We start from the raw sequence: 26,082 nt of genomic DNA on the forward strand, positions 1-26,082 counted from the left end.
CGAGGCAAAGATACTGCAGCAATTAGCCATTTCCCTCTCCAGCTCATTTTACAGATGAGGAAATTGAGGCAAACAGGGTTAAGTGACTTTCCAAGGGTCAGGGTCATACAGCTAGTAAGTCTGAGGCCAGATCTGCTCTCAGGTCTTTCTAATTCCAGGCCCAGTGCTTTATCCACTGTGCCACCTAGTATACAGAAGACACTTAATAAATATTTAATGACTGACTGACTGATATCATTGCTTTAGGGAACTCTCAGTGTATGAACTCCCACTACTAATGCAGATTGGCATCTGTATAATTTATGGTCTTAGAGAGTTACTTGGGGCATTGAAAAGTTCAGTGTTTTTCCTGTGGCCACAGGGAATAATTCGAATTCACATCTTCCTGACATCAAGGCCAGTGCTCTATCCACTATGCCATGCTGCCCCCTCTTTATATAATACCTCAAAGTTTGCAAAGTGCTTTAAGGAAATTGTTCATTTGAACCTCACAACAACCTTGTGAGATGAGTACTATCAGACTATTATCATGCCCATTCATATGAGGAAACTCAGGATAATGTTTTCAAATCCATAAAACAAAATACATAGGATTAAAAAGGAAACTAGTAATATTGAAATGCAGTGATCAAAGTATTTTTTTTATTGAAAGAAAATTCACAAATCCTGGGTTAAGGACCCCTGAATTAGTCTAACTATATAATTTTATAGATGGGAAAACTGAGCTCTTGAGAGAGGAAAAGACTTGCCCAAGGTCATGCTATATCTGGGGCTCTCAAGCATGCTCCACTGTTGACAGGACAGAGTATCAGTTACTGTATAGAAGAAGCAACCAGCGCTGTCTTAGGAAGTCTTATTAACCTTAGAGGAAGAATGATACCTTTCTGCTCTGTCCCCAGCCAATGGAGTGATAGCATGTAGATTACAGCACACAAAATGCCCAAGGCCTAAACACACACACACACACACATAATGACTCCTTGGGGCACCAAATAATGCAACCCCATCTTTCTTGAATCCTGGAAACTCACCTAGATCTATCTCACTCTGCAAGCAACTGAGTTTGCCAGGAGGCTACACAGTAGCAGCCTACTCTTCTATTACTCCTAGCAGTGAGCATTTTGTTTTCTCCTCTCTAGTATTTTGAAAAAAAAATCTCTGGTTTAGGGTGGGGGAGACTCTGAGATCTGTAAAGCTCATATGCATGGCAGGCTGCTTCTGCTTGAGATACCCCCTCTTCTCCTCACCCTGCTCTTTATCTGGGATCTTCCATGCCAAAATCTTCTCCTCTGGTGACTTCTAAGCCATGGTTGATAGTGAAGAAGGGGCCCCCTCTTGACTTTCCCTGGTGGCTGCCTGCCTGTGATATTAGAGGCAAGAGACCATCAGACACGCCTGATAGAAACCTCACTCTTTCCGATAAATTCCTGGCCCTCACCCTCATCATCGAGTTGCCCCTGTACGTGACGTGACAAAGGCATCTCACGTTTTGTACTCAGTTATGATAGTACAGAGTAGCCTCTTTGAGTACCATTGGCCCACCTTGATCTTCCTGTTGAGGCCCTAAGATTGCTCTACCCAAGGCCTAGCAACTGGTCATCTCTAGTAACTGAGACTCAAATATATCCTTTGCCCAGAATCCCCCTTTTCCTTGCTCTGCCATCATCCCCTAGGTGTCTTAAGTTAGACCTTATGCCTTTTCTTTTGTGAGTTAAAACATATTCATATGAAAGACTAGCTATTTTTAGCATCACTAGCTCATCCACTTCTTCAGTGAAAGCCTGTAAGTCCCCAAACTGCTGTAACAAAGTGGGACACCTTCTTGGAATCTTTCCTTTAAATGCTGCCCTATGAGTTCACAATAGCCACAAAGGACAATTTAACTTTGAACGGCTCTGTGTTCTCCTTCAACTCTGGTGCTGATCCAGCTCCTGGCTCCCAGTTTTACCCCTGGCCTTGGTGCTGATAAGGGGCAGGGTTAAAGTTGGAGACCATGATTTTGGACTCCCAATCCAATTCTGGGCTTGAAAGTATGCTCAGGAAGGTCATCAACACGGATCAGGGTTAGGGGGTGACACCTGGACTGAAATTTATCTAGTGAATTTTTTTTAAAGGTCTTTAATAGATGATGGACTTAAAATGAGGGACAAGAGACACATTTTTGGTTATAGCTGATGTGGGAATTTGTTTTGCTTGACATAATATTTTTATGAGGGTTTTCTTTTTCTTTTCTTTTTGTTCAATTGAGGGGGTATGAGAGAGAGGAAATAAATAGCTAATTGGGAAACGTTAAAAAATTTTTAGATGACATTTTACAAAGTCTTTTTTTTTTAAAGGATGAAACTTGATTGGAATACATTTTGGGCCTTCCATTTAGGGACCCAAACCGTACCACAAGGAATAATCAAAGAAACAAACAAAGAAAAGACTAGTGGACCATAGCTGAAACTGAATCAGCCATGTGACAAACTCTGGTGCTCATCATTAATAAGAATCATCCTGTAAAGACTGAAGGAGCGGTACTAAAAAAATCAGTTTCTCCTCTCTCATGCTCAAGGTTTTTTTGCCCTATAAAGTGAGGAGCTTGAATTAGATGATTTTTAAAAAGGTTTTATTGATGATTTAAAAAATATTGCTATCATGTCCTAATACTTAAAGTAAAATTAAGCAAAACAAACCAATATATTAACCATATCTGACAACGTATGTCTCATTCCACACCTGTAGTCTATCGTCTTTTTACTGAGAGAGGAATGTTTTACCATCAAGCCTTTTGGGACACATTCTATATATCTCTATGTATGTATGTATGTATGATATATATATATATATATATATGTATATATGTATGTATGATGTATATGTATACATATATGTATAAAATAAAATGCAGTAGAGAAAGGAGCAGGAAAGAAAAATAGGTACAAAGAGTATGTACTTTATCATTTCTTGATTACAATGACCTTTTTATTTCATTACTAATTTTCCTTTGTTTGGTCCTCTCTAGATCAATTTATTTTCAGCTATCAAGAAACCAAAGCTCCAGTTTTCAAATCTTATAAGCACTACTTTATGCTTACTAGAATATATGTTATTTCATAATGTCATTGGGCAACAGATTTAGAACTAACTAGAAAGAGCTTTGGAGATCATCTAGTCCAGATTTCTCATTTTGCGAATGTGAAAACTGAATCTTCCAGAGGCTAAGTGATTTTTCTTAAGGTCAACCAACTTTCTTAAATTCATCAGCAAGGTACCCTGATGAAGAGCAGAAGGCAGAATGTACCAGGCAAGTCAAACCACCATCACCACCACCATCTAGGCCACCATCTCCCTTTAGATTCTGATGGGGACAGCTCCAAAGTCTTGGGAATAGTGGTGTCCCTCAAACCACTAGATCTTCTTCTAGCCCAATCCCCATATCCATCATGGAGAGGAGAAATCACTGTGAAGAAAGGGCTCACCTTCCTCATCACCACCAGCAACAGCTGCTGACCACCTGCTACTACCAAGCAGGTAGTCACAAAAGCCCTGGGAGTTGCAGTACCTCCCAGATCTCTGGTGCTCATTCCAGCCTAGCCATCTGCCAGGGAAGTAACTCTTTGTACAGAGGGGGCCAGCCATCTCCAATAACTTCCAACCAACCACCACACACAGGGTAGGCAAGCCAGCCTATCTGAGGCAGCAGGGCATTCTGGGGGAGAGACAGTCAGTGTGTGCCAGGCAGTTCGAATCACTGCCTCGACAGCCATCTCCCTTTAGATCCTGCTGGGGACAGTCAAGGACCCTAAACCTAGAAGCCCTAGGAGTAGTGATATTAAATAATAATGTTAAACATTAAAGCATTAATGTCTGCTTTGTGGTATTCCAAGGACTGTAGGACTCTTGCATCTGATTTGTAGCTAAAGCCTTCTTTATATGTTGTCTCCTCCATTAGAATGTGAGCTCTTTGAGAGAAGGAACTGTTTTACTTCCTATTTGCATCCCCAGCACTTAGCATAATGCTTTGCACATAGTAAGTACTTAATAAATGCTTTATTCATTCATTCCTTGGAATTGATCAGTCATTTCATCAATCTGAATTCTAATATCTTTTAGTATTGTTTTCCTTTACTTTATCATGGTCACTATATGTTGCTTTTCTCTTGGTTCTGCTTCACTCAGTTCACAAAGTCTTCTCAAGTTTCTCTGAATTTCTCATATTCATTTTTTCAAACTGTATAATAATATTCCATTAAATTTCTATATTACAATTTATTCAGCCATTCTCAAATCGATGGACACCCACTTTCTTTCCAGTTTTTTTTTTACTACTATAAAGAGTGCTGCTATTGCACATGGAATCTTTCCCTTTTTCTTTGCCCTACTTGAAGTATATGTCCTTATTCCTCTAGACAGCAATACTGAACTGCCTGTAGAATCTGGTCATGGGTTTGTAAGGCAGCCTGGGTGCTCTGTCTCTTGAATGCCACAAGACTGAAGGTTCCAATCCCTTTACTTAGATTGGGAAAGAACAAATACAGAGGGCAAGGAATGAGACCTTGATGGACCCAAGGCCTCTCCCCTTACAACATAGGTGTGAACAATTTCATCACTTTCCTAGCTTATGAATAAGGTGATTTCTTAGGTCTCTTTCAGCTTTAATCCTCTGCAATTATATGACTCCAGAAATCATTGTGCAGATATAGTTTGCTCTGGACCAGCTGCTATAGATAGCACATGGATGTAGTAAGGAGATCCGGGATCAACTACCAGGTCTTTTTTTGGGGTAAGTCTCTTCCTTTACTGGAGCCTCAGTTTCTCTACATGTAAAATGGGGGAGTTAGATCTAGTCTTTCAGGTCTTTTCCAATTCTGTGCTCTGTTAGCTAAAATTTCACCTTCTGAGTCTGGAACGTGCATTTAGAGCTGGAAGGAACCTTAGAACTCAACTAATCCAACTTCCTCATTTTATAGACAAGGAAACTAAGACCATAGAAGTTTAACGACTTGCCCAACATCACCCAGGTAATAAGTAGCAAAGGAGGGATTTGAATCAAGGTCTTTGGCTCCCAAATGTAGCACACTTCCCAGGAGAATGTGTACCAAGTAGGCTCTCTGGCTCACCCTCTCTGAGCCAGGTAGGCTACCTCCACATCACTCCAGTTCCCTTTAATCACTTAACATCAATTAGCATTCACAAAGGTATATTTACTGCTGGAGTCCTCTCCTCTTACAACATTGTCTCTCCTGGGATGCTGTCATTGAAGGAGTCCAACCATTAGAGTGCAACTGAAGAGGAGGCAAAGAAACCAGGATAAGGTTGACTCACGTCTTTCTGAGACATCCCCAGTTCTGACTATGCAGCTAATTAGAAAAGGCTTCTCCCAACCACCTGGTTAACAGACCGGAACCAGTTACAAAATGTCTACATGGACTCCACAGTCTCTCCAAGGCATTTCTGTTCCACATTATCACAGCTCTCCCAGGAGAATGATCATTAGCAATGTTGTAGAACCATTTTGTGGATGTACCAGAGCCCTGTTACAAATGTAAGCTTCTTGAGGGCAGGCATTATTTTTTTTTGTCTTTGTATATCTAATATTTAGTTTCAAGCAGCCAGGTGGCAGTGGATAGAGTGCTGGTCTAGAGTCAGGAAGACTTTTCATAAGTCAAATCTGACATCAGACACTTACTAGCTGTGTGATCCTGTTTGCCTCAGTTTCCTCATATGTAAAATGAGCTAGAGAAGGAAGTGGCAAGCCACAAAACCCCAAAATGGAGTCATGAAGAAACAACAGTAACTGCCTGGCACATTTTTTAAAATAGTACTATGATCTTATGAGTAAAAAGAGCTCCCATGACGAAGAATCTTCTCTGAAACTTATAGTCCTAGAGAGTTGCCTGAGGCACTTAAAGGCTAAATGACTGCAGCAGGGTCATGAAGTCAATGTGTTTCAGAAGTGGGACTTGAACTTGGCTAGGTCTTTTCCACTGTGCCTCTCATGGTAGAAGCCATGCAGCTTGGGGCATAGTAGATACGTAGTCACTGCACATCAGAATTACTACTAGAGAAGAAGCTTTATAGCCAGAATCTATGAAGAAAGGGAAGGAATTGGGGTGCTTGAGTTTGGAGACTTTGGATGTGGTGTGGTGGTGAATTACATAATCCCACAAAGAACTACATAATCTTAGAGTCGGAAGGGACCTTAGTGACCATCTTGTCCAATCCACACCTGACAAAGACTTTCCTCTACACCATCTATCCATGCTTGGAAGAACTCTTACTGGGCCCAGTGTATTTTTGGACAGCAGCTAGATGGTGAAGTGGATAGAGTGCCAGGTCTGGAGTCAGGAAAACCTGAATTCAAATCTGGCCTTGGACACTTCTAGCTATGTGACCCTGGCAAGTCATATAACCCTGTTTGCCTCAGTTTCCTCATCTGTAAAATAAGCTAGAGAGGGAAATAGCCAACCACTGTAGTATCTTTGCCAAGAAAACCCCAAATAGGGTCACAAAAAGTTGGACACAACTGGAATGACTAGACAAAAACAATGAAATTTTAAGGAAGTTTTTCCTTTCAACAAACTTAAACCTGCTTCTTTGTCATTCCCTAATGCTCCTAGTTCTGTTTTCTGGAGCCAATCAGGGCAAGTCAAATTCCTCTTCCACAGCGCAGCCCTTTAAGTATCCAAAGGATCTTCAAGTTATGAAGAGGAAACCTTAATGACTAATGATCTTAGGTGAGCCTTTTTCCCATCTAGGCTTCATGATCTGAGAAGATGGTCCTTTTCAGTTCTAATATTCTGTGTTCCAAAGCCTCTTGCAGTTCTGAAATTCTACATTTAAAGATTCCTTCTAGTTCTGACTTTCTGTGTTCCATGTTCTGAGTTCCCTTCAACCTTTAATGGCTTTTTGCTCTATAGTCTTCTGGAACATAAAAAGTGAGGATAGGAGGGAGGGTGACCTATGACTCAATTTTCTCAGATAGCAGAGCAAGAGAAAGCGTGTCCAAATGAGCGAAAGGAAATTTGGTCAGATGGAGGAACCTCCCTCCAGATGGGAAGGGTTAAGAAATATTGGATGAGGTTGACAAGAAATTGCTGTGAGGGAACTTTAATTATTAACCAGGTCAACCAGGAAGCTGTATCAAAAGAAATCATTAGGGTCACAGAAATTCCCTGTGACTTATGTTGTACCATTAGTCCTACTGTAAAGGCTTCCCAGGAATGCTTCCCCATAATGAAACCCTACCTTTGAATAGCACTGAATACCTTTGAAAATCTTTTTACACCTATTATACCATGTCTTTATTACAAGAGCCTTGTGAAGGGGGCCATGCCAGGGTTATCACCTGTTTTATAGAGGAGGAAAATGGAGCCCTAAGGAGTATAATGGCAATATGGTAGGTGGAGACAATGCTGTTTAGTGGAAAGAGCCATGAATTGGGTTCCAGGAGTTCTTGGCTCAAGTTCCATCTGTATCATGAGCTTGCTGCACCAACCTGGGTGACAGGAGAAGTGCCAGGCACTGGGAGTCCAGAGAGCCTAGTCTAGGGCCTGCCACTAACTTGCTGTGTGACTTTTGAGAAGTCACCCCTCCTCTCTGGGCCCTGATTTCCTGATCTATACAATGATGGGACTGGGTGAGATGAATTCCAAGGTCTCATCTAGCTTGGACATTCTTCGGTCTAATGGCTCTCCCAGGTCTAATATTTTGTGTTCTCTGACAGCTGACATTTATACAATGCCTCATGATTTACAAAATGCATAGACAATCATCATCTCATTGGAGCTTCACAGTAACCCTGTGAGGTAGACAGTCCAAGGGTGATGATTCTCATTTGACCAATAAGGGCTATAGAAGTGACTGGTATGATGTCTCACAGATAGTAATGGCAGTGCCAGGACTAGAACGTAGGGATCCCCACTCTTATTCTGAGGTTGGGTCCAAAAGCCCAGGTCCCATCTCCCTGGGCTCAGAGATGCTCAAACCTTACACAATAGCAAACAGTTTTACTGATCTCCTAACATTCACGCTACTGCCTAACCAAGCCACAAAATTCTACAAAAACAAGCACAACAGCAGAAAGAAAGTGTGGCCACAGCATCACTTTCCACCTGTTGTCTAAATTCTCTTGGGCATGAGGCCATGTATTGTGATGAGACAGATAGTGTCTCCCTCACCATAGACGACAGAACACCATAATTAAAAAAGATGTCAGGACAAAGAATGTTAGATCATGAAGGGAACTTAGAATATTAGAACCCAAAGGAACCTTAGAAGAGACTGTTAAAACTGAAAGGGACATTATCCAGTCCAAGACCCTCATTGTGTGGATGAGGAAACTGAGACCCACATGACTAAACTCATAAATAAGTGACAGGATGAGGACTAGAACTCAGCTCTTCTGACTTCTGGTACCAAGCTTGTTCTGCTCTACCATATCATAGCGCTCATTTGTCTACCTTTATTTATTCGAGGGCAACTAGAGCAAAGCTTCCTGGAGATAGAAAGCTGAACTGGATGACCTATGAGGTCCCTCCAAGCCTATGACTCTCAGGGCGCTGACCATAGCACTATAATTACCCAGCATGCCCTTTACCCCCACACACCCTGGCTCCTTCCTTTCCTTCCTGGCCCAACTCTATCACTAACTTGCTGTGTGACCCTGGCCAATCTCTGCTTTGTGAAATGTGCTTTGTAATAGCCTAAAATGCTATATAAATGTTAGCTATCTCTCTCTGTATATATATATATATATATATACACACACACACACACACACACACACACACACACACACACAAATATAGTCAATAACACCTTGGTGTGAATTTGTTTTACTAGATCCTTTCCCAGGGCATGGGAGCTGAGTAGAATCATAGACTCACAGGATCTCAGGGTTGGTAGGGACCTCCAAGGTCATGCCTACCAATATATACCCAAGCAAGACTCCCATAATGTAATATCCCCAATGAACTGTCATCCTACCTCCACTGATAGGAAATGCATGACCCTCTGAAGAACTCCACTCCATTTTGGGGACAACCCAATTGTTGATCCCATTTGTTGAGCCCAGATGTATCTTCCCATGACTTTCTGGTTTCAGATCTTGGTTCTGCTTGCCAGAGGAACACAAAAAAAGTCTAATATCTTTTTGTCCTGATAAATATCCTTCAGATATCTGAACGTAGTAATCATGTCTCTTCTAAGTCTTCTCTTCTTTGATCAAAACATCTCAGTTCATTCATTCATTTGATGGTTTATTCATTCATTCAACAGACATTTATTAAATGTTTGCTGCATAGAGTGCCAGACTAGGTACTTAAGAGAAAATCAAAGTATGTCTGCCCTCATGGAACAGTCTAGTAGTATGTGTTGGGGGTAGGGAGGGCAAAATAAGACACAAACACAGATAACTATCTAGGCCCCCAAAAAAAGTGCTACATGAGGTCAAAGGGGAAAGGAAATTACCAATTAAGGGGTATCAGAAGAGGTTTCATGGAGGAGGTCCTGTTTTAGTTTGGCTTCAAAGATAGTGAATTTTTTTTACCATCTAAATTATTTGCTCTCTGTTAATCTGTGTTCAAATCCTGTCTCTGATACTGAATAGATATGTGACAATGAGTAAGTATCTCTGAGCCCCAGCTTCTTTATCTGTCTATAAACCTCATCTAAAATGGAATGAGAATAATAATTCTTTAGTACTTACTTCATAGAGATGCTGTGTGAGGCTCAAATTAAATAATGTATACCAAGTGCTTTGTAAACTCTGAAGTACCACATAAATGCCTGGTTTTATTATTCAGACAAGTTATACATTTTGACCCTAGCCATTTAAAAATATCATTACTTATTTATTTTTAACATTTAAAAAATTTTTTTGAGGTCCAAATTCTCTCCCTCTCTCTAACTCCTCCCCCCATTGAGAAGGCAAGCCATATGATAATGATCATACATGTAAAATCACACCCAGATATTTTTCAAAAGGTGAAGATAAGGAGTTTCATTCTTGATCAGACAACATAGTCTTTTTATTGTAGGAAGAAGAGGACCTGAGTTTGAATCCTAGCTCCAGTATGTATTTCCCGTGTGCATTTGAGCAAATCAATTTAGCTTTCTGTGCCTCAACTTCCCCAGCTGTAAAATGAAGAGATTAGATTAGATAATCTCTAAAGTTCCTCCCAGCCCTAAGTCTTCTCATACATTGGGGTAGGACATAAAGTGGGGTTTTCTCTGTCCAGTGTTCTGTTGCAATGGGAAGCCCAATGCTTTATAGTTGGGGCTGCTGAATTTCCAGGAGAAAAGACCCCCAAGGCTATAAGCCCTTGCCTCTAGTTCTCTTTGTGGAGATACTTATCGACTGGGCTTTGCCTTAGTCAAACTGAGACCTGTTAAGGACCTTAGCTTGAAAAGGCCAAGGATCCCCACTGCATCTGGGGCCATTTCCAGTCGTCCTGATCTTATCTTGCTACTGGACCCAGATGGCTCCGGAGGTGAAAGTGAGTTGGTGACTTTGCACAGCCTCCCTCACTTCAATCCAATTCACCTGCACATCACAGCATCACCTTCCTGATGTCATAGTCGAGAACGAGGGACAAAGCAGCAGCAGCAACCTATCAACCACTTACTTATTCTTTTTTTTTCCAGGCAATTGGGGTTAAGTGACTTGTCCAGGGTCACACAGCTAGTAAGTGTCAAGTGTTTGGTCTGAGACCAGATTTGAACTCAGGTCCTCCTGACTTCAGGGCTGGTGCTCTATCCGTTGCACCACCTAGCTGCCCCCCACTTACTTATTCTTGTAGGCCTGGCTCAAATGCTACCTACTCCATGAAGCCTTTCCAGAATCCTCCCATCTCTATCTCTCTATCTCTGTCTCATCCCATCTAATTACTCTTTATCCTCCTCCCATGCGCTGATCATATTCTTATGTGTTTCTCGTTGTCTGTATAAATCTGGGTCTTACCCCATTCCCAATTAGATTGTGAAGTACTCAAGAACAAGTATCATCTTTTATTTGCCTTTTGTTTTCTTTTATAGTTGTAAGGAAAGAACTTTGTAAACCTTTTGGCATTATGAAAATGAGAGCCCTTGAGAATAAGAAAAATTATTGTAATTAGAATAATAATTCCTTGCTTATGTGGAAGGAATATGGGTGTGGAAAACTGAATATAATGTCAATATATTAATTAGTTTTGCTAAACTCCACCCCCCTCTTTTATCTTCTTTGTTATAGGGCATGGAGAAAGGAGGTGTTAATTGAGAAATGTGATACAAAACCCAAAGATATCAATTAAAATTTATTTTTAAAAATGAATAAAATAAAAGCATTTATTATTATCACTATTGTTTTGTTCTTTTCATTCTAGTTTGGTGGAGTTCACATAGAAATAGTGCTGGGACAGGCTGCTTTCTTCCTTTTTGTAAGCTTAATGTTCTACAGACTATAGTGCAGTTGAATAAAATATGTGAATTATCATTGTGAACTTGTCCCTCTTATTATCATCTGATCATCATTATTATTCTCACATTAAAGGAGACACTGCTAAGGCTCACACTGCTCTTCCTTTTCCACTAAGGGCCCTCTGCGGTCCAGATCGGGGATGTCACCTATAAGCCTGGCCACGTCTACTTCAGAGCTGATGATGGTTGCTCACCTACTCAGAAAAGGGAGCAAAGGGTGTCTAGGGACCTAGTGGAGTCTCCCTATGTAAGCTGTCAGTGGAAGTGGTCACCATGATGCTGGAAGTCTTGGAGTTGTCTAATGCCATCTGAAGGGTCAAAAGAAGACAGAGGCAGCTAGGAGCTATCTATCCTATAAACTAGTGCAGTGCCCTGCTCTCCAATGATCTGCAAGGGTTTTCTGCATAAAATCCTTTCACTGCTAAGTGACTCTATGGCCAGAAGCAGCCAGGAAGTTCATCAACCCCAAAAGGCCCAAGTGTTGAAATACCACATCCCTGGAATCCTCCCGAGGTTTCCAGCAGAACTCAGGGCCTACACTCCCTGGGGGTAATTCCCATTGTCCAATTCAACCTCTGCTCTGTTATTATTAATGATTAGAAAAAGCCTTAGACTAGGAGTCTAGAGCCACAGTGTGAGCCCTGGGGCTCTGCCACCATGTGACCTTGGACCAATCATTTCCCTTCTCTGAGTCTTTTATCTCACCTGTCAAATTAGGGTCTACAGGACATTTAATTGGTGAGGATTCTATCATGTAGAGGAAGTGCTTTGTAGACAGTGATGAAAATAATTCTAACAACTCCCCCCAAGCTTAAAGTACTTAAAGGTTTAAAAATGTGGAGAGGTGCCATGCTAGGGGGAAAGGCTTATTGATTTACTTTCTTCCTCTGCTACTTGGAAACATCTTGCCATATCTATCTGGAATCCTGGACCAGGTCTGGATCTGTAGGAAAGGCCCTCACTGCCCCTCCAGCAGGACAGTCACTTCTAGCACACTAATACCTCGAGGGTTGGTGGAAAGGGGATCTTCCTTTCCCCAGTTAGGCTGGGGGATAAGATACCTTGGTCTCTCTCGCTCGGTCTCCCTTCAGCCTCTCCCATTCCCCCTTGGGATTTGAGGAATGGTCTCCCAGGGTAATTACCCCAGGTTGCTTCTGAGAATTTCCTCCACAGTTCCCTCCTACCCTTTTAAACTATTTCTGGGCATCCTCCTATCTTCCTCCCCTCTACCACTCCTTTGGGCAAGGCTCCTTGGCTATTGTTTCAAGGCTGTTCCACCCCAGAATCTTCTCCATTTCAGGGGAGATGCCTGCCTCACTCTTCCCCACTTTAGTTTGCCTAGAATGTGGAAGGAAGGCCTGATAGGGAGAGGAGTTACTTAGGCTTATGAGCAGGAGGGAGACATTGGGGCTAGGAGTGGGGTAGGGCCCTGGGGATTCTGGTGGAGGTGGTGGGGTTGGCAAACACTTGAATTTCTGGAAGGGAACAGAAAATGTTGGATCTGGAAGAGATTGTAAAAAGCATTCAGTCCAATTTTCTCATAGGGAAGGAAACTGAGGCCTAGCTAGGGGCTTGCACAACTTTACACAGCAAGCTAGTGGCAGAATTTCTTTTTTACCTTTTTGTTTGTTTGTTTTAGCTCATGGTTCCCAAGAGTTTATCTATGTGATCTCATTTTCATAATAACCCCATGGGGTAGGCAGTGCTAGTATTATTGTGGAAATTTTACAGATGAGGAAACTGCTACACAAAGAAATGAGAGATCTGTCCAAGGTCCTCAGGATTTGAAACCTGGGAGGTTGCCTCACTTTGAATTCCAGTGCTCTTTGGTTCAAGTGTGGGTGCAGAAAGCAGGCTTCTGGGGGACAAACTTTAAGAGAATGTAATGGCTTTCTTTTTCCCTCTTTGCTGGCAAAGTTTGCTCTCTGTCCGTCTGTCCATCTGCCTGTCTGAGAAGGGGGAAGGGCTGCTGCCCGAGTGTGGGAAAAGTTAGTCAAAGAACAGATCCTGCCACAAACTTTACCATAAGTTTCTCCCACCCATTTGGTCACAGCTGACTGGTTACTGGTAAACCCTATTGGGGAAAAAACCTCCCGCTTGAGCTCACAGCAGACACAACACAAAGTCCAAACCACCCCCAGTTTCTCCCTAATTATGTCCCTTCCTTCCTCCTCACTGATTAGCACTGAGGTCATACTAATGAGATCATAACAAGTAAGCCCTTTGACCCCTGGAGGGATGTGTTTTGCAGCGAATGAGAAATCTTAGAACCTTAGTGCTGGGAAGGGCCCTTAGAAATGGAGCTCAATCCTTTCATCTGACAGAGGGGGAAGATTAAGACCAAAGATGGGAAGTGACTTGCCCAAGGTCATACAGGAAGTTAGTGGCTTAATTAAGCCCAAGTCTCCTGATTCCTTGGCCAGTGAACAAGGAATTTCCTACTATATAACAACCTTTCTCCTATATCATGGCTGCTTCTCCTAGACTGAAGTCCAAAGTGGGGAAGGGGCTTCTAATTTTCCCTTCCCTCCCAGCCCCCAATCTCTGCTCTCTAATTCCACACTCAAACTTTCCAAACCACAGCTTAGAGGCTGCTGCTGGGCAAGTGGATAGAGCACTGCGCCTGGAGTCATGAAGATCTGAGTTCAAATCCATTTCAGACACTTACGATGTGACCCTGGGCAAGTCACTTAACCTCTGTTTGTCAAAGTCTCTATAAAATGGGGATAATCGCAGCACCTACGTCCCAGAGCTGTAGTGAGGATAAAAATGAGGTAATATTTGTAAAGTGCTCAGCACAGCACCTGGCACGTACTAGGTGCTATAGAAACGCTTATTTCCCCATGTCCACCTCATAGCTCCCACAGCGGAGGCATCGTTGCTGTCTGGGCCTTGCCTACATCTTTCCTCACTGCGCCTAGGTTCACTGCCCCTAGGTTCACTGCCCCCCCCATCCCCCTTAGTTTCTGGCTCTTATCATAACTTCTTAGTCTCTTCTCCCACTCCCCCTCCCACTCTAAGAGGCTGAGGAACAGGTGACTCCTCAGAGCCTGGCAGATGATTGGCCCAAGCTCCACCCCTGCACTCCAAGAGCAATAACAACAGGAAGCAGACCAGTTGGGCCACTTCTGGGAAGGTGTCCAGACCCTGGAGAAGGCATGCTGCCAACCAGGAGGTGGCCCTGGCTTCCCTCCTCTGGGCTGAGTTTTGGAAGCTGGGGGACCTGAATCACAGCTTTCCGGGAAGTGGGCTAACGGGATTCCAGAGCTAAGGGTTGGGTCAGGGCCACTGTGACTGAGTCACCCAGGACTCTGGCCACCAAAGGCTAAGGGGCCGTTAGAGGCCAGGGGGCCTACCCTTATCCCACCTCCTCCCTCTATCTCAGAAGCCATCACTCCTTACCCATACACACACACACACACACACACACACACACACACACACACACACACACACACACACACGTCCCTGTTCTGTTCCTGCAACCAAGGCCTCCTATTCTTTAGACCCTACTTCATGGCTCTTGAATCTTTCTCCTTTGATATGCCTATAGGTGGCACAAAGCTATCAGGGATAGTTAATATATTGTATAACAAAGGAAAGATCTAAAAGGATTGATTCAGGCTAGAATATGAGGCCAAATCTAGTAAGGTTAAATTTAATATGGATAAATGCAAAGTCTTACACTTGGGTTCAAAAAATCAACTTCACAAGCATAAGTTAGGGGAGGCACGACTAGACAGAAATCCAAATGAAAAAGATCTGGGTTGTTTTTTTTTCCTAGTGGAATTCAGAGCTCATTATGAATTGAAAGTGTAATGTGTGTCAGATAAAAAAAATCAAATGCCATCTTAGGCTGAATTTAGGGAACTTGGGATGGTGATAGGATCAATCAATCAAGCATTAAGTGCCTACTATGTTCCAGACACCATTCCAAGTAATGGAGATATAAAGACAAAAATGAAACAGTCCTTTCCCTCAGGAGCTTTTATTCCATCCCCAAAGACTGTGTCTTGGTTTCTTGGTATTTGCAAGGTCCAAAAAAGGTCATCACCTTTTGGAAAGGACATTGATGATCTGGAGAGTTTCTAGAGGAGGACAACCAGGAAAAAGGGTTTTAAGATCATGCTACAGAGTTAATGGCTCAACACCGAGTTTGGTTCGTACCTTCTGTTGTAGACCTTTGTCTGAGATCAATTCCCACTTACTGTGTATGTACATAGTGGTTTGTCTCCCCCATTAGAACATGGGCTTCTTGAGGGCAGGGACCATACTTTTGCCTTCCTTTGTAACCCTAACGCTTAACACAGTGCCTGGCACAAAGTGAGAACTTAACCAATGTTTGTTGACTGATTGACTGAAGGAACTGGGGATGTTTAGCCTAGAGAAGATTTAGCATGGAACATGATACTTGTCTTCAAAGGGATTTGACTTGTTTTGCTTGGTTCATACAGGTCAGCCTTAGGAACAATTGGTAGAAATTGTAAAGATAGACCTAGATTTGATAATAAGGAAAACCTTCCGAAGGATTAGAGCTATCCCAAACTGCCATGAATTGCCTGGGGTAGGGAGTGGTATTCCCTTATTAGACAAGCAAAAGCTGGGTGGCCGTTCCTTAGGTAGCTTGTAGGGTGAATTCTTGTTCAAGTACAGGTTGAACTAGAAAGTCTCTGAGATCCCTCCCAACTCAAAGATCCTGTGATTTCTAGATTCAACCATCTGCCCTCCAGCCTCTGCTGGATCACCACTTTTTCTAGGCCTAGGGAACCTCCCTAGCACCCCCTTCCCTGAATCTTCCCTGTATACAGTGAGAGCTCAGACCAGGATCAGAGCTAACACGGTTCTCATCATCTGCTGGGAGACACTATGGTAAGGTATATCCACAGAGCTAGGAGACACTCTCCCTGATCTACTTTGACTTACTATGCTATGATGGAAAGACTATTGGCTATAGAGTCACAGGACCTGGGTTCAAATCCTGCCCTTTATGCTTATGACCTATGTGACCTTGAGCAAATCACTTCTACTTTCTAGACTTCAGTTTCCTTACCTGTACATTGAGGAAGTTCACATAGATATCCTCTAGAGTCACTTTCAGCTCTAGATCTGTGATTCTATCTATGGTAACATGGGCCATGGGCCAAACCACTTCACCATTCTGGGCCTCAGTATGTCCATCTATAAAATTAGGATGTTTGACTAGAAGGATCATTGAAGGCTCTTCCAATGATAAATCTGGCCAAGTTCTGGCCCCATCTGCCACTAAACACTTGGCCGAATGTTGGCAAGACCTTTTCTCTCTGACACTCAGTTTCCTCTTTCCTAAAATGGGGTGTTGGCCTAGATTAGGGGGTTCTTAATCTAGGATCTATGAATATTTTTAAAAAAGATTTTGATAAGCATTTTAATATAATTGGTTTCATTTGTAATCCTGTTTTCTTTTATGCATCTAAGAACATTACTCTGAGAAGAAATCCATAGGCTTGACTAGATTGCCAAAGAAATCCATGACACAAGAAAGGTTAAAAAACCTTTGAACTAGATGACCTCTAAACTTTTTTCTCAAATCAGGTCAGCAAACATTTATTAAGCACTGTGAGGTAGCTAGGTGGTGCAGTGGATAGAGCCCTAAACCTAGAGTGAGGAAGATCTGATCTCAGTCCCAGCCTAGGACATTTACTAGCAATGTGAGTAAGTCATTTAATTCTGTTGGCCTCCGTTTCTCCATATGTAAAATGGGGATAATAATTGGCCTCACCTCCCATGGTTGTTGTGAGAATAAAATGAGATATTTATAAAGTACTTTGTAAACCTTAAAGAATGTATGTGTGTGTGCATATATATATATATATATATATATATATACATATATATATACATATATATATACATATATATATATACATATATATATATATATATACATATATATATATATCCACACACTAGTTATTATTTTTATTAAGTGCCTACTGTGTGACAGGCACTATGCCAAGCAATATAAGACAGAAAACATTCTTTTCTCTCAAAGAGCTCACAGCCTAACCAGGGAGACAACATAAGAACAACCACGCACAAACAAGATATGCATATATATGTATACATTCATGCATATATGTGTATGTATGTATGCATGTATGCATGTGTATGTGTATGTGTACAAAAGATAAATTAGAGATAATCAACCCAGTGAAGGCACTAGCGTTAAGGGGGATCAGGAAAGGCTTCTTTTAGGATTAATATTTTGGATTTCAAGGCCTTGGGTCCTAAGGTTCCTTCCAGCTCTGACTTTTTATGTCTTACTATCTATGGTCCTGTCCTACTCTGACCTTCTGGATTCTAAGGTTCTAACTTTAATTTTTTTTGTCTTTTGCTTTTCCTCTCTCCCTCTTCCTCCTCAAAGCCAGGGAGCTTGCCCCAAAGCCAACCATTCCATGGGCCTGAGGCAGGTGGAGGAAACTGGTTCTGCCCAAGGCCATATTAATGACCCACAGCCTTGGGACAGGGCCTTAACCAAGAGTACACTGAGTCAGCTGGTCTAACAGCATTCCACCCTCCCCATGGATAAAAACCTTAGGCCTGAAAGCCAGGCCTCACACTCAGTCTTTCTCCCTGGAACGCACACCTTCTATCATCTTGGTCCCAGGGCCCTGAGCCCTTCTTCCTCACTGACCATGGGATTCTCCAGTTACTGCTGGAGCTGGTTCAGGTTCTTGGCCTGTTTGATGCTCCTGCTCCATTCAGGTGAGTTATTAAGGTGAGTTCCCTTGGCTGGACTTGCCACTTCTCTCTGGCCTCTCCTATCTCATGTCCCTCCTCTCTTCTGCAGTGTGTTTTCCTCTTTTTCCCTAGAAAGCCCTAGCTCCAGCTCTATAGCCTTCTACCTCTGCTTCCCATTCCTAGCTATCTCTCAGTTCCTTTTACTCTTATCTTTCTCTCCCTCTTCTCTGCTCCTGTTTTTTTCTTCTCTTTTACTTTTATTTCTCTTGTTCTGTTTCCACTCTGGTGTCTGTTTTCATTCTTTTCTGTCTTCGCAGCTCAGTGTCTTGTTATACTTTGCAGCTCTAATTCTGTCTCTTTTATGTGTGTTTGCAGCCTTAGACAAGAAATCAGAAGCCCTGGCTTTTAGTCCTGGCTCTGCTGTTGACTCAATGTGTGACCTTGAGTGAGACACTTCCCCTCCTTGGGTCCCTTCCAACTGTGACATCTTATGAGCCAATGAATCTGTCAATGTCTCTGTCTGTTTTGACCTATCTACCTTTCTGTACCACCCCTCTATTCCTTTTTATTCCATTTTCACAGAGCTCCCACTCTCTTCTCTCATCTTGTCCTTGCCCTAACTTCCATCCAGGAGAGGGTGGAGATTCTGAAAAGGGACATTGCGTGTTAAGGGAAGTCTCCACTGGAGGCTCAGACATGGGAAGAAGGTAACAAGGGATGGTTCTTATAATCTGACTCCCCTTGCATCCATCTCTGAATCCTTGCAGAGAGCCTACAATGATGAGCTGAACAACACATAGATGGAAAGTTCTGGTAGGTAGAGGGCAGTATGGACAGAGGCATGCTTGGAGGTGCAGTCAGAGGTATAGGAGAACAAGGGTGTGTGCCTTTTAGCCTCCAGGCAATGTCTCCCAGAGGATTCTTACCCTCTGGGACCCAAGGGGCTTCTCAGAAAAGGGAGGAGCATGGGCATGAGCAGGTCTTTGGAACAGTATGATGGATTTAGAGCTACTGGCCCACTTCTGTTCAAGCATCCTGACCTTTTCCTTTTTTTCCTACTAGTCACTCCAGAAGCTGGTGAGATGCCAGGTGAGTAGGAAATACTGGGGCAACCCCATGAATGGGGAGGGAAGGAAAGGAAGAAGTAGATGGAGATAGCAGATCAGGTTGAAGGGTCAAAAAAGTTTGAGAAAAGTGAAAATGTAGAAAAAGAAAAGAGGAAGATGATAATGGCAGGGGAATGGGGAGGGGAGAGAAAGAAAGAGAATAAGTATTTACGTAGTACCTTCCATCTGTCAGGCAGCATGCTAAATGCTATACACATATCTTCTAATTTGATTCTCACAAAAATTCTGTGAGGTAGATGTTATTATTATCCCCATTTTGCAGTTAAGAAAACTAAGGCAAACTGAGGTTAAGCGACTTGTCCAGAGTCACACAGCAAGTAAGTGACTGAGACCAGATTTGAACTCAAGCCTTCTTGACTCAGTGCTCTATCCACTGCGAGACACCCAGCTTCCTCTAAGGAAGAGAAGGGGTTCTCATTATAGGATGGAAGAGATCAAGAAAAGCCAAGAGAGAAGGATGGAAGATGGAGGTTAGGGAAGGGTAGCTAGTGAAGAGAAAGGAGTTCTAACTTCCCTTTTTCCCTCCAGCCTGTGGGAAACCCCAGCAGCTAAACCGAATCGTAGGGGGGGAGAATGCCATGGAGGCTGAATGGCCATGGATCGTCAGTATCCAGAAGAATGGAACTCACCACTGTGCAGGCTCCCTGATCACCAACAGATGGGTAGTCACAGCTGCCCATTGCTTCAAGGAGTATGTTTTTCTCTCACAACTTTCCTCTCCTCTCCCAGAAACCAGACAGATCTCTCCTCTTCCTGATAAATAATAATAACTATTATAAAAGCTAGCCTTTTTTTTAGCACTTTAAGATTTGTAAGGGCTTTGCAATTTTACTTTATTCAACTTGGTTCTCATAACAACCCCTCAGAATTAGATGCTATTATTATCCTCTTTTCACAGAGGAAGAAGCTGAAGCTGAGGAGTTAAGTGACTTGTGTTCAAGACCGGATTTGAATTCAGGTCTTCCTCACTTTAAATACAGTATACTATCCACTATGCTATCTAACTCTTCATAAGCATCCTGGGCCCCAGATCTATCTATCCTAGAACCCACCCACTTTGTTCCTCTACCTTCTCTCAGAACCCGAGTCTTGTCACCTAGACCTCTTCTTCCTAGAATCCAGGCATCCTGTTTCCTGTGCCTTTTTGCCCTAGAACCCAAGTATCTTGCCTCCTTATTCTCCCCAACTACAGCTAGAAGACACCTTCGAGATCATCTGGCCCAATTCCCTCATTTTAAAGATGAGGAACTTAAGACATACAGAGGTTAAATGACTTGCCCAATGTCACGCAGATAGCAAGGAACATACTTGAGATATACTCATGGCCTTTAACTCCAAATCCAGGGATTTTTTTTTTTCATTATCCTACACTGCTTCTTCCCTACCCTGGCATGCTGTCCCCTATCTCTTTCCCCTAGGAACCACATTTCTTGTCCCTCCTTCCTTCTTAAAACCCAAGCATCTTGTGCCCCCAGACATGTATACTCTTAGAACCTCAGCATATACTGCTTCCATATGGAACGGAGGCTGGGAGACATAGAGCAGCTGGTACCTGACCAACATCCTCTCTACACCATTCCTGACCAGCAGTCATCCTGCTTTCTCTTAAAGACTTCTAGTGAGGAAGAACACCACGGAGGCAGCTCATTCTACTCTTCTAAGGCTTTAATTGCTTGAAGGTTTTCCTAATCTTAGTCCTCTTTCATCTCTCTGAGAATTAGGAATTTTGTCTTCTTGTTCTCCTTAAGAACCCAGGTATCCTGTCCCCAGACCTCTCTCCCATCACCAAGAACCCAGGCGTCCTGTCCCAAGTAGTCTTGAACCAGCTATTTCTCTGTTTTCCAGTTCCGTGGAGCCATCTCAATTTTCAGTGCTCCTGGGGGCCTGGCAGCTGGGAAACCCCGGCCCTCGGGCCACACAAGTGGGCGTGGCCTGGGTACTGCCCCACCCTATCTACACCTGGAAGGACAGCAACCAGGGGGACATCGCCCTGGTACGCCTTGATCACTCCATCAAATTCTCTGAGCATATCCTGCCCATCTGTTTGCCTGACAGCACGGTGAAGCTCCTTCCTGGTACTTCCTGCTGGATTGCTGGCTGGGGTAGCACTGGAGATGGAGGTAAGAGGCCCCATGAAACACCCACATACCCTCAAAGAAGGAGAAAAGAGAAGCTTCTAGAGGGAGCTCTGGATGCGTGGAGGCAGAGACAAACAGAGTGGGGAGAAAGTTCCAAAACTGCACTTCCCTGCCTTGGTCACACTGTTATCTAGGGCAGGGTTTAATTCTGGACTTCATTAGAAAAAGGACTTTGACAATTTGGAGCTTACCCAGGGAAGGTGAAATAGGAGATCAAGGGCCCTAGCACCCATATGAGAGTACTTAGACTACTGGGAATGTATGAGAAGACTTGGAGAGAACATGATAGTTGCCCTCAAGTATTTTGAGGACTGCCCTGTGGAAAAAGATTTATACTCATTCTTCTTGGCCTAAGAGAGCAGGACTGGGAGCAAAAGGTGGAAGTTACAGAGAAGATTTTAACTGAATATCAGGGAAAACTTCCCCAACAATGACAATTGTCCAAAAATGGAATGGGGCTACCTCGAGGTGAGGGATGTAGGAGGCTTCTCAGCCCTGAAGGTCTTCAAGGGAACTTGAGATGACTGCTTGTTGGAGATATCCTAGAAGTGGTTTGTGCTTCAAGCAGGGGAGCAAATTAGGATATTTCCCACTCCGAGATGATGTGAAAGACGATGAGATAGAGAAGCAGAGACAGACTTCATCACTGCCAGAATGCCAAGATTTCGAGGACCAGAGAGCTTCACCCTCAGCTGACCTAAGTACAGAGTTTGTTGAAAGTATTCAAAGCCACTGGGCCAGACACACACAAAAAGGAAGTGAGGAGACATGTTCTGATTCATTTCACTCAAATGTGGGTTTCAGTATTGGTTCTGGTCCAGAGATAGGGAGGTAGGAAAAGTCCTAGTCCTAGGAAACCAGCCCTTCCCACAATAGTAGGGCGATGCTGAGTGGCCAGCAATAGTTAGGCTCAGGACAGTTTTACAGTGGAAAATTTTACAATTGTCTAGGGCCTGAGCTTATCATCCAGTCATTCTAGATGCTTCTATTTTTCTCCCTCTCCATGCCTCTCCTGGGGGATTCGTGGGAAGTAGCCTTGTTTAACCAGGCTGCCTCAGGTTCAGAGAAGCAAAAATGTGGAAAACCTACTTTATATCCCTGTTTTTAAATGGTGTTATAGCAAAATGATCGAATGTTTTATCTAGAAGGCATCTTACAGGCCTTTTGGTCTAAATTACAGTCAAACTTGCACCTACTTAAAGGTCTCCAAGAATGGACAGAACACTACTCATTCTTTCTGAGTCTGGTCTTTTTGCTATCATTTAATCACTTTTTAGTCATATCTGACTATTTGTGACCCCCTTTTCTTGTACAGATACTGGAGTGGTTTGCCTTTTCCTTCTTCAGCTCATTTTAACAAATGACAAAACTGAGGCAAACGAGGTTAAGTGACTTGCCCAGGGTCACACAGCTAATAGGTGTCTGAGGCAGGATTTGAACTCAGGTCTTCCTAACTTCAGGCCCAGCACTCTATCCACTGTACCACCTAGCTGCTGTTCCGGTCTTTAGGGCCAAATCATTTAAGTCTAATCTTTCCCCCACTCCCACCCCTGCCCATGACAGTCCTTCCTGTATTTGAAAACAGCCATCATATTCCTTCTAAGTCTTGTGTTATCAAGGCAGACCATCTCTGTATGTCATGGTTTTGCATTCTCTCTCCATCAAATTAAGTCAATGTAGGAGTCCTTCAGTGAACTGAACAAAAGGCTAGAATCTAAACACAATCCACCTGGTAGCAGCTGCCCAGGAAGAGATATGGATACAGACTGAAAGACACAGAAGAAAAGAAAGTCAGGTCCAGAGACAGATAAAGGAAGCAAACCAAACAGAAAAAAAAAAACTGAGACAACAGAAAGAAATAGATAAGTCAAGAGGTTTAAGGTTCTGAGTCTAAAATGGGGCATCTGCAGCATTGGGTATATCCTTAAAACTCTAAAGTTGTCTTCACTTAACCATCAGTGATAAGATCCTGAGGTAGAGACCCTGGTGCTGACCCTGGTACTGAGGAATGAGTGTGGACCACTTCTTATTGTCCTGATACAGATGGGGAAAAGAAAGGGCTTCTGGGAGGCCCCTGGGTATGGAGAAGACTGAGAGGGAGTGGTTATCTCTGAGCCTGACTCCCTCTTTCCTTTCCCCTTTCTCCCACTTAGTTGCCCTGCCATATCCCCAGACCTTACAGAAGTTGAAAGTTCCCATCATCTCTTCTGAGACATGCAGCCACCTCTACTGGCAGGGTGCTGGACAGGGGGCCATCACCTCAGATATGCTGTGTGCTGGCTACCTGGAAGGCAAGAAGGATGCCTGCCTGGTAAGCTCTGTCCCTGGGTTGGGTGATTGGTCCACTCTAGAGGGAGCCATCTTCTCCCCCACCCCAACCCCAGACCCAGCTGGATGGTGCCATTGTACCCAGAGATAAAGAATTCTCCCAAGAATCTGGTGGTACTTCTGCTCATTGGCCTCTGTTGCCTGCCTTACTCCCCTGGGCATGACAACCCAAGAGGCAATCAGATTTCTCTCTCAAGAGCAATTATAGACATATCTCCCAAGCTGCTCTATTCTTAGCAGCCAGCAAAACCTGCATTAGCCTCCTGAGCCCCCACGTTATGTCAACTCAGGGGCAAGAGGCTACCTGACCACGGCATGCCAGTTTGGCTATGCCATAAAATCCATAAAGGGGAGTTAGTGTATTAAGAGACCAGAAAGGTCAGTTGGGGTTGAGGGAAGAAAAGGTGTCAGCTAACTGGGCCCAACTTGCTCACCCCAAAGCCAGGCATTATGATGGCCTGTTATACTCAGCTTACACTAGGTCCTACCCTGGAGGTGGCTGGTCCTCCTTTCGCCTTCTAAATGTATGTAACTTTTTTCCATCCCTGCAGGGTGACTCAGGGGGCCCCCTGATGTGCCAAGTGAATGAGTCCTGGCTTCTTGCTGGCATCATCAGCTGGGGAGAGGGATGTGCTGAGCGCAACCGGCCTGGGGTCTACATTAGCCTCACTGCCCACCAGGCGTGGATCCGAAGGGTAGTGCAAGGGGCACAGTTCCGAGGACAGCCACATGGAGACACCAATGACTTCAGGCTTGGGGGTCGGAGGGGTGTGTGAGATTACAGGCTGCAGTCCTCCTAGGGGTGGAAGGTGGGATCTGGGAGCCAGCTGCAGGGTCAGCTAGACACCTGGGTCTTTGACTTCATGTTGCAGTTTTTCCCACTAAACACATGACCTACCTCTGAAGGGTGGCAGAGCTCAGAGGCCTAGCTTCATGCCACAGCTCTGCTGCCAATTAGCTTTCCACTGGGCCTATACCATCTCCCTTTGGGGTTAGGCACCCTCTCTCCCCACCTCCCCCAGCACCTTGAGAGAAAACAGGGGACGGGTAGAGGGTGAGGAACCTGAATTCTTGGGTGTTATCCCGGCTGGCCGGTGACCCAGAGCTACCTCAGTCTCGCACCCTGGTTGGGTAGAGAGGAGTGAGGGAAGAAGAATATAGTCCTCAAGAAAACGTACGTTTGAATGTAACTGATTTTTGTAGTTATTTGTAACCACTTCCATGTATCTATTACTATTTATTCCTCTAATTTCAATAAATTTTTTATTCACCTATTCTGGGAATTTTCTTCTACCAAACTTCCTGTTTTCTTGACATGGATCTTGACCATAACAGAAATATCTTTTCCATTATCCTCAAAGTGGTACTTCCCAGGCCACCAAGATTTTCCTAGGATCCAGATCATCAGATCCCAATGTCCAGAAATATTATAGAACAGAGGACATAGTTGGACTATACTAGGGTTCTAATCTCAGTTCCACCACCAACCAATTGTAGAAACTTGGGCAAATTCCTTTTTCTCCAGGATTCATTTTCCTCATCTTTAAAATCAACATGTTAGATTTGATTAGTTTTAAGGTCCTTTCCAAATCTGACATTCCATGATCTAAGATCTTTTAGAAATTTGATGTTCTATGTTCTTTGCTCTAAGATCCTTTCTATCTCTGACATTCCATAGTCTAAGGTCTCTTCCAGCTATGGAATTCTGTGTTGTATGTTCTAAGGTCCCTTCAAAATCTGATATTCTATGTTTTTTTGTTCTAAACTCCCTTACAGCTCTGAAATTCTATATTCTTGGTCCTAAGGTCTCTTCTAGCTCTAGAATTTAATAATCTAAGTCCTTTCCAGTTCTGATATTCTATATTCTAAGGTCCTTTCTATCTGACATCCTTCATTCTAAGAACTTTCTCAGCTCTGACATTATATGATGCTAAGATTCTAGGCCTTAATGCCTTGTTTCCAGACACCTAACCAGGGTCTTCACAGCTCCTTCACAGCCACCTCCCCCCAGACCCCACCATTGGAATTGCCATATCATTGTCATACATTATAATTATGCAACACTTCATAGTTTAGAGAGTGCTTTCTTGCAATAACCCTGTGAGGCAGGTAGAAAAAAATAATTATTCCTAGTTGACAGAGAAAGAAACTGAGACTCAGAGGAATGAAGTGACTTATCCTGGTTCCATAACTCATGAGTGGTGTAGCTAGGATTCTCACCCAGTTCTTCTTACCCCAAGCCCTTTCTCCTATGCCACTTCTAGGCAACTACCCCTTCCAAGCTTCTGGTCCCCAGCTCCTAGTGACTAATTGAGGCCTAGCAG

At 43.3% G+C, this 26,082-nt stretch overlaps 2 protein-coding genes across 2 annotated transcripts in view; one reads left to right on the forward strand and one right to left on the reverse strand.

The window, feature by feature from the left end:
• LOC110221984 (serine protease 27-like) overlaps nt 1-26,082 on the reverse strand; it is an 85,427-nt gene that overhangs the window by 54,842 nt on the left and 4,503 nt on the right. The window lies entirely within an intron of this gene.
• On the forward strand, nt 17,966-24,534 carry LOC110221983 (brain-specific serine protease 4-like). The gene is made up of 6 exons (XM_021006764.2): nt 17,966-18,189; nt 19,228-19,254; nt 19,821-19,983; nt 21,138-21,412; nt 23,584-23,741; nt 24,310-24,534. The coding sequence occupies exons 1-6, from the start codon at nt 18,006-18,008 to the stop codon at nt 24,532-24,534; spliced, it is 1,032 nt and encodes a 343-aa protein (XP_020862423.1). The 5' UTR covers nt 17,966-18,005.

The sequence above is a fragment of the Phascolarctos cinereus genome, unplaced genomic scaffold (genome assembly GCF_003287225.1).
Source record: "Phascolarctos cinereus isolate Bilbo 61053 unplaced genomic scaffold, phaCin_HiC Scaffold_4;HRSCAF=312, whole genome shotgun sequence".
NCBI classification, from domain to species: domain Eukaryota; kingdom Metazoa; phylum Chordata; class Mammalia; order Diprotodontia; family Phascolarctidae; genus Phascolarctos; species Phascolarctos cinereus.

Bases quoted from the DNA above. Each gene is read 5' to 3' on its own strand.
- LOC110221983 (XM_021006764.2), top strand. From the start codon at position 18,006: ATGGATAAAAACCTTAGGCCTGAAAGCCAGGCCTCACACTCAGTCTTT. The intron at 19,255-19,820 runs GTGAGTAGGAAA...TTTTCCCTCCAG, and splicing joins AGAAGCTGGTGAGATGCCAG to CCTGTGGGAAACCCCAGCAG. The intron at 19,984-21,137 runs GTATGTTTTTCT...TCTGTTTTCCAG, and splicing joins GCTGCCCATTGCTTCAAGGA to TTCCGTGGAGCCATCTCAAT.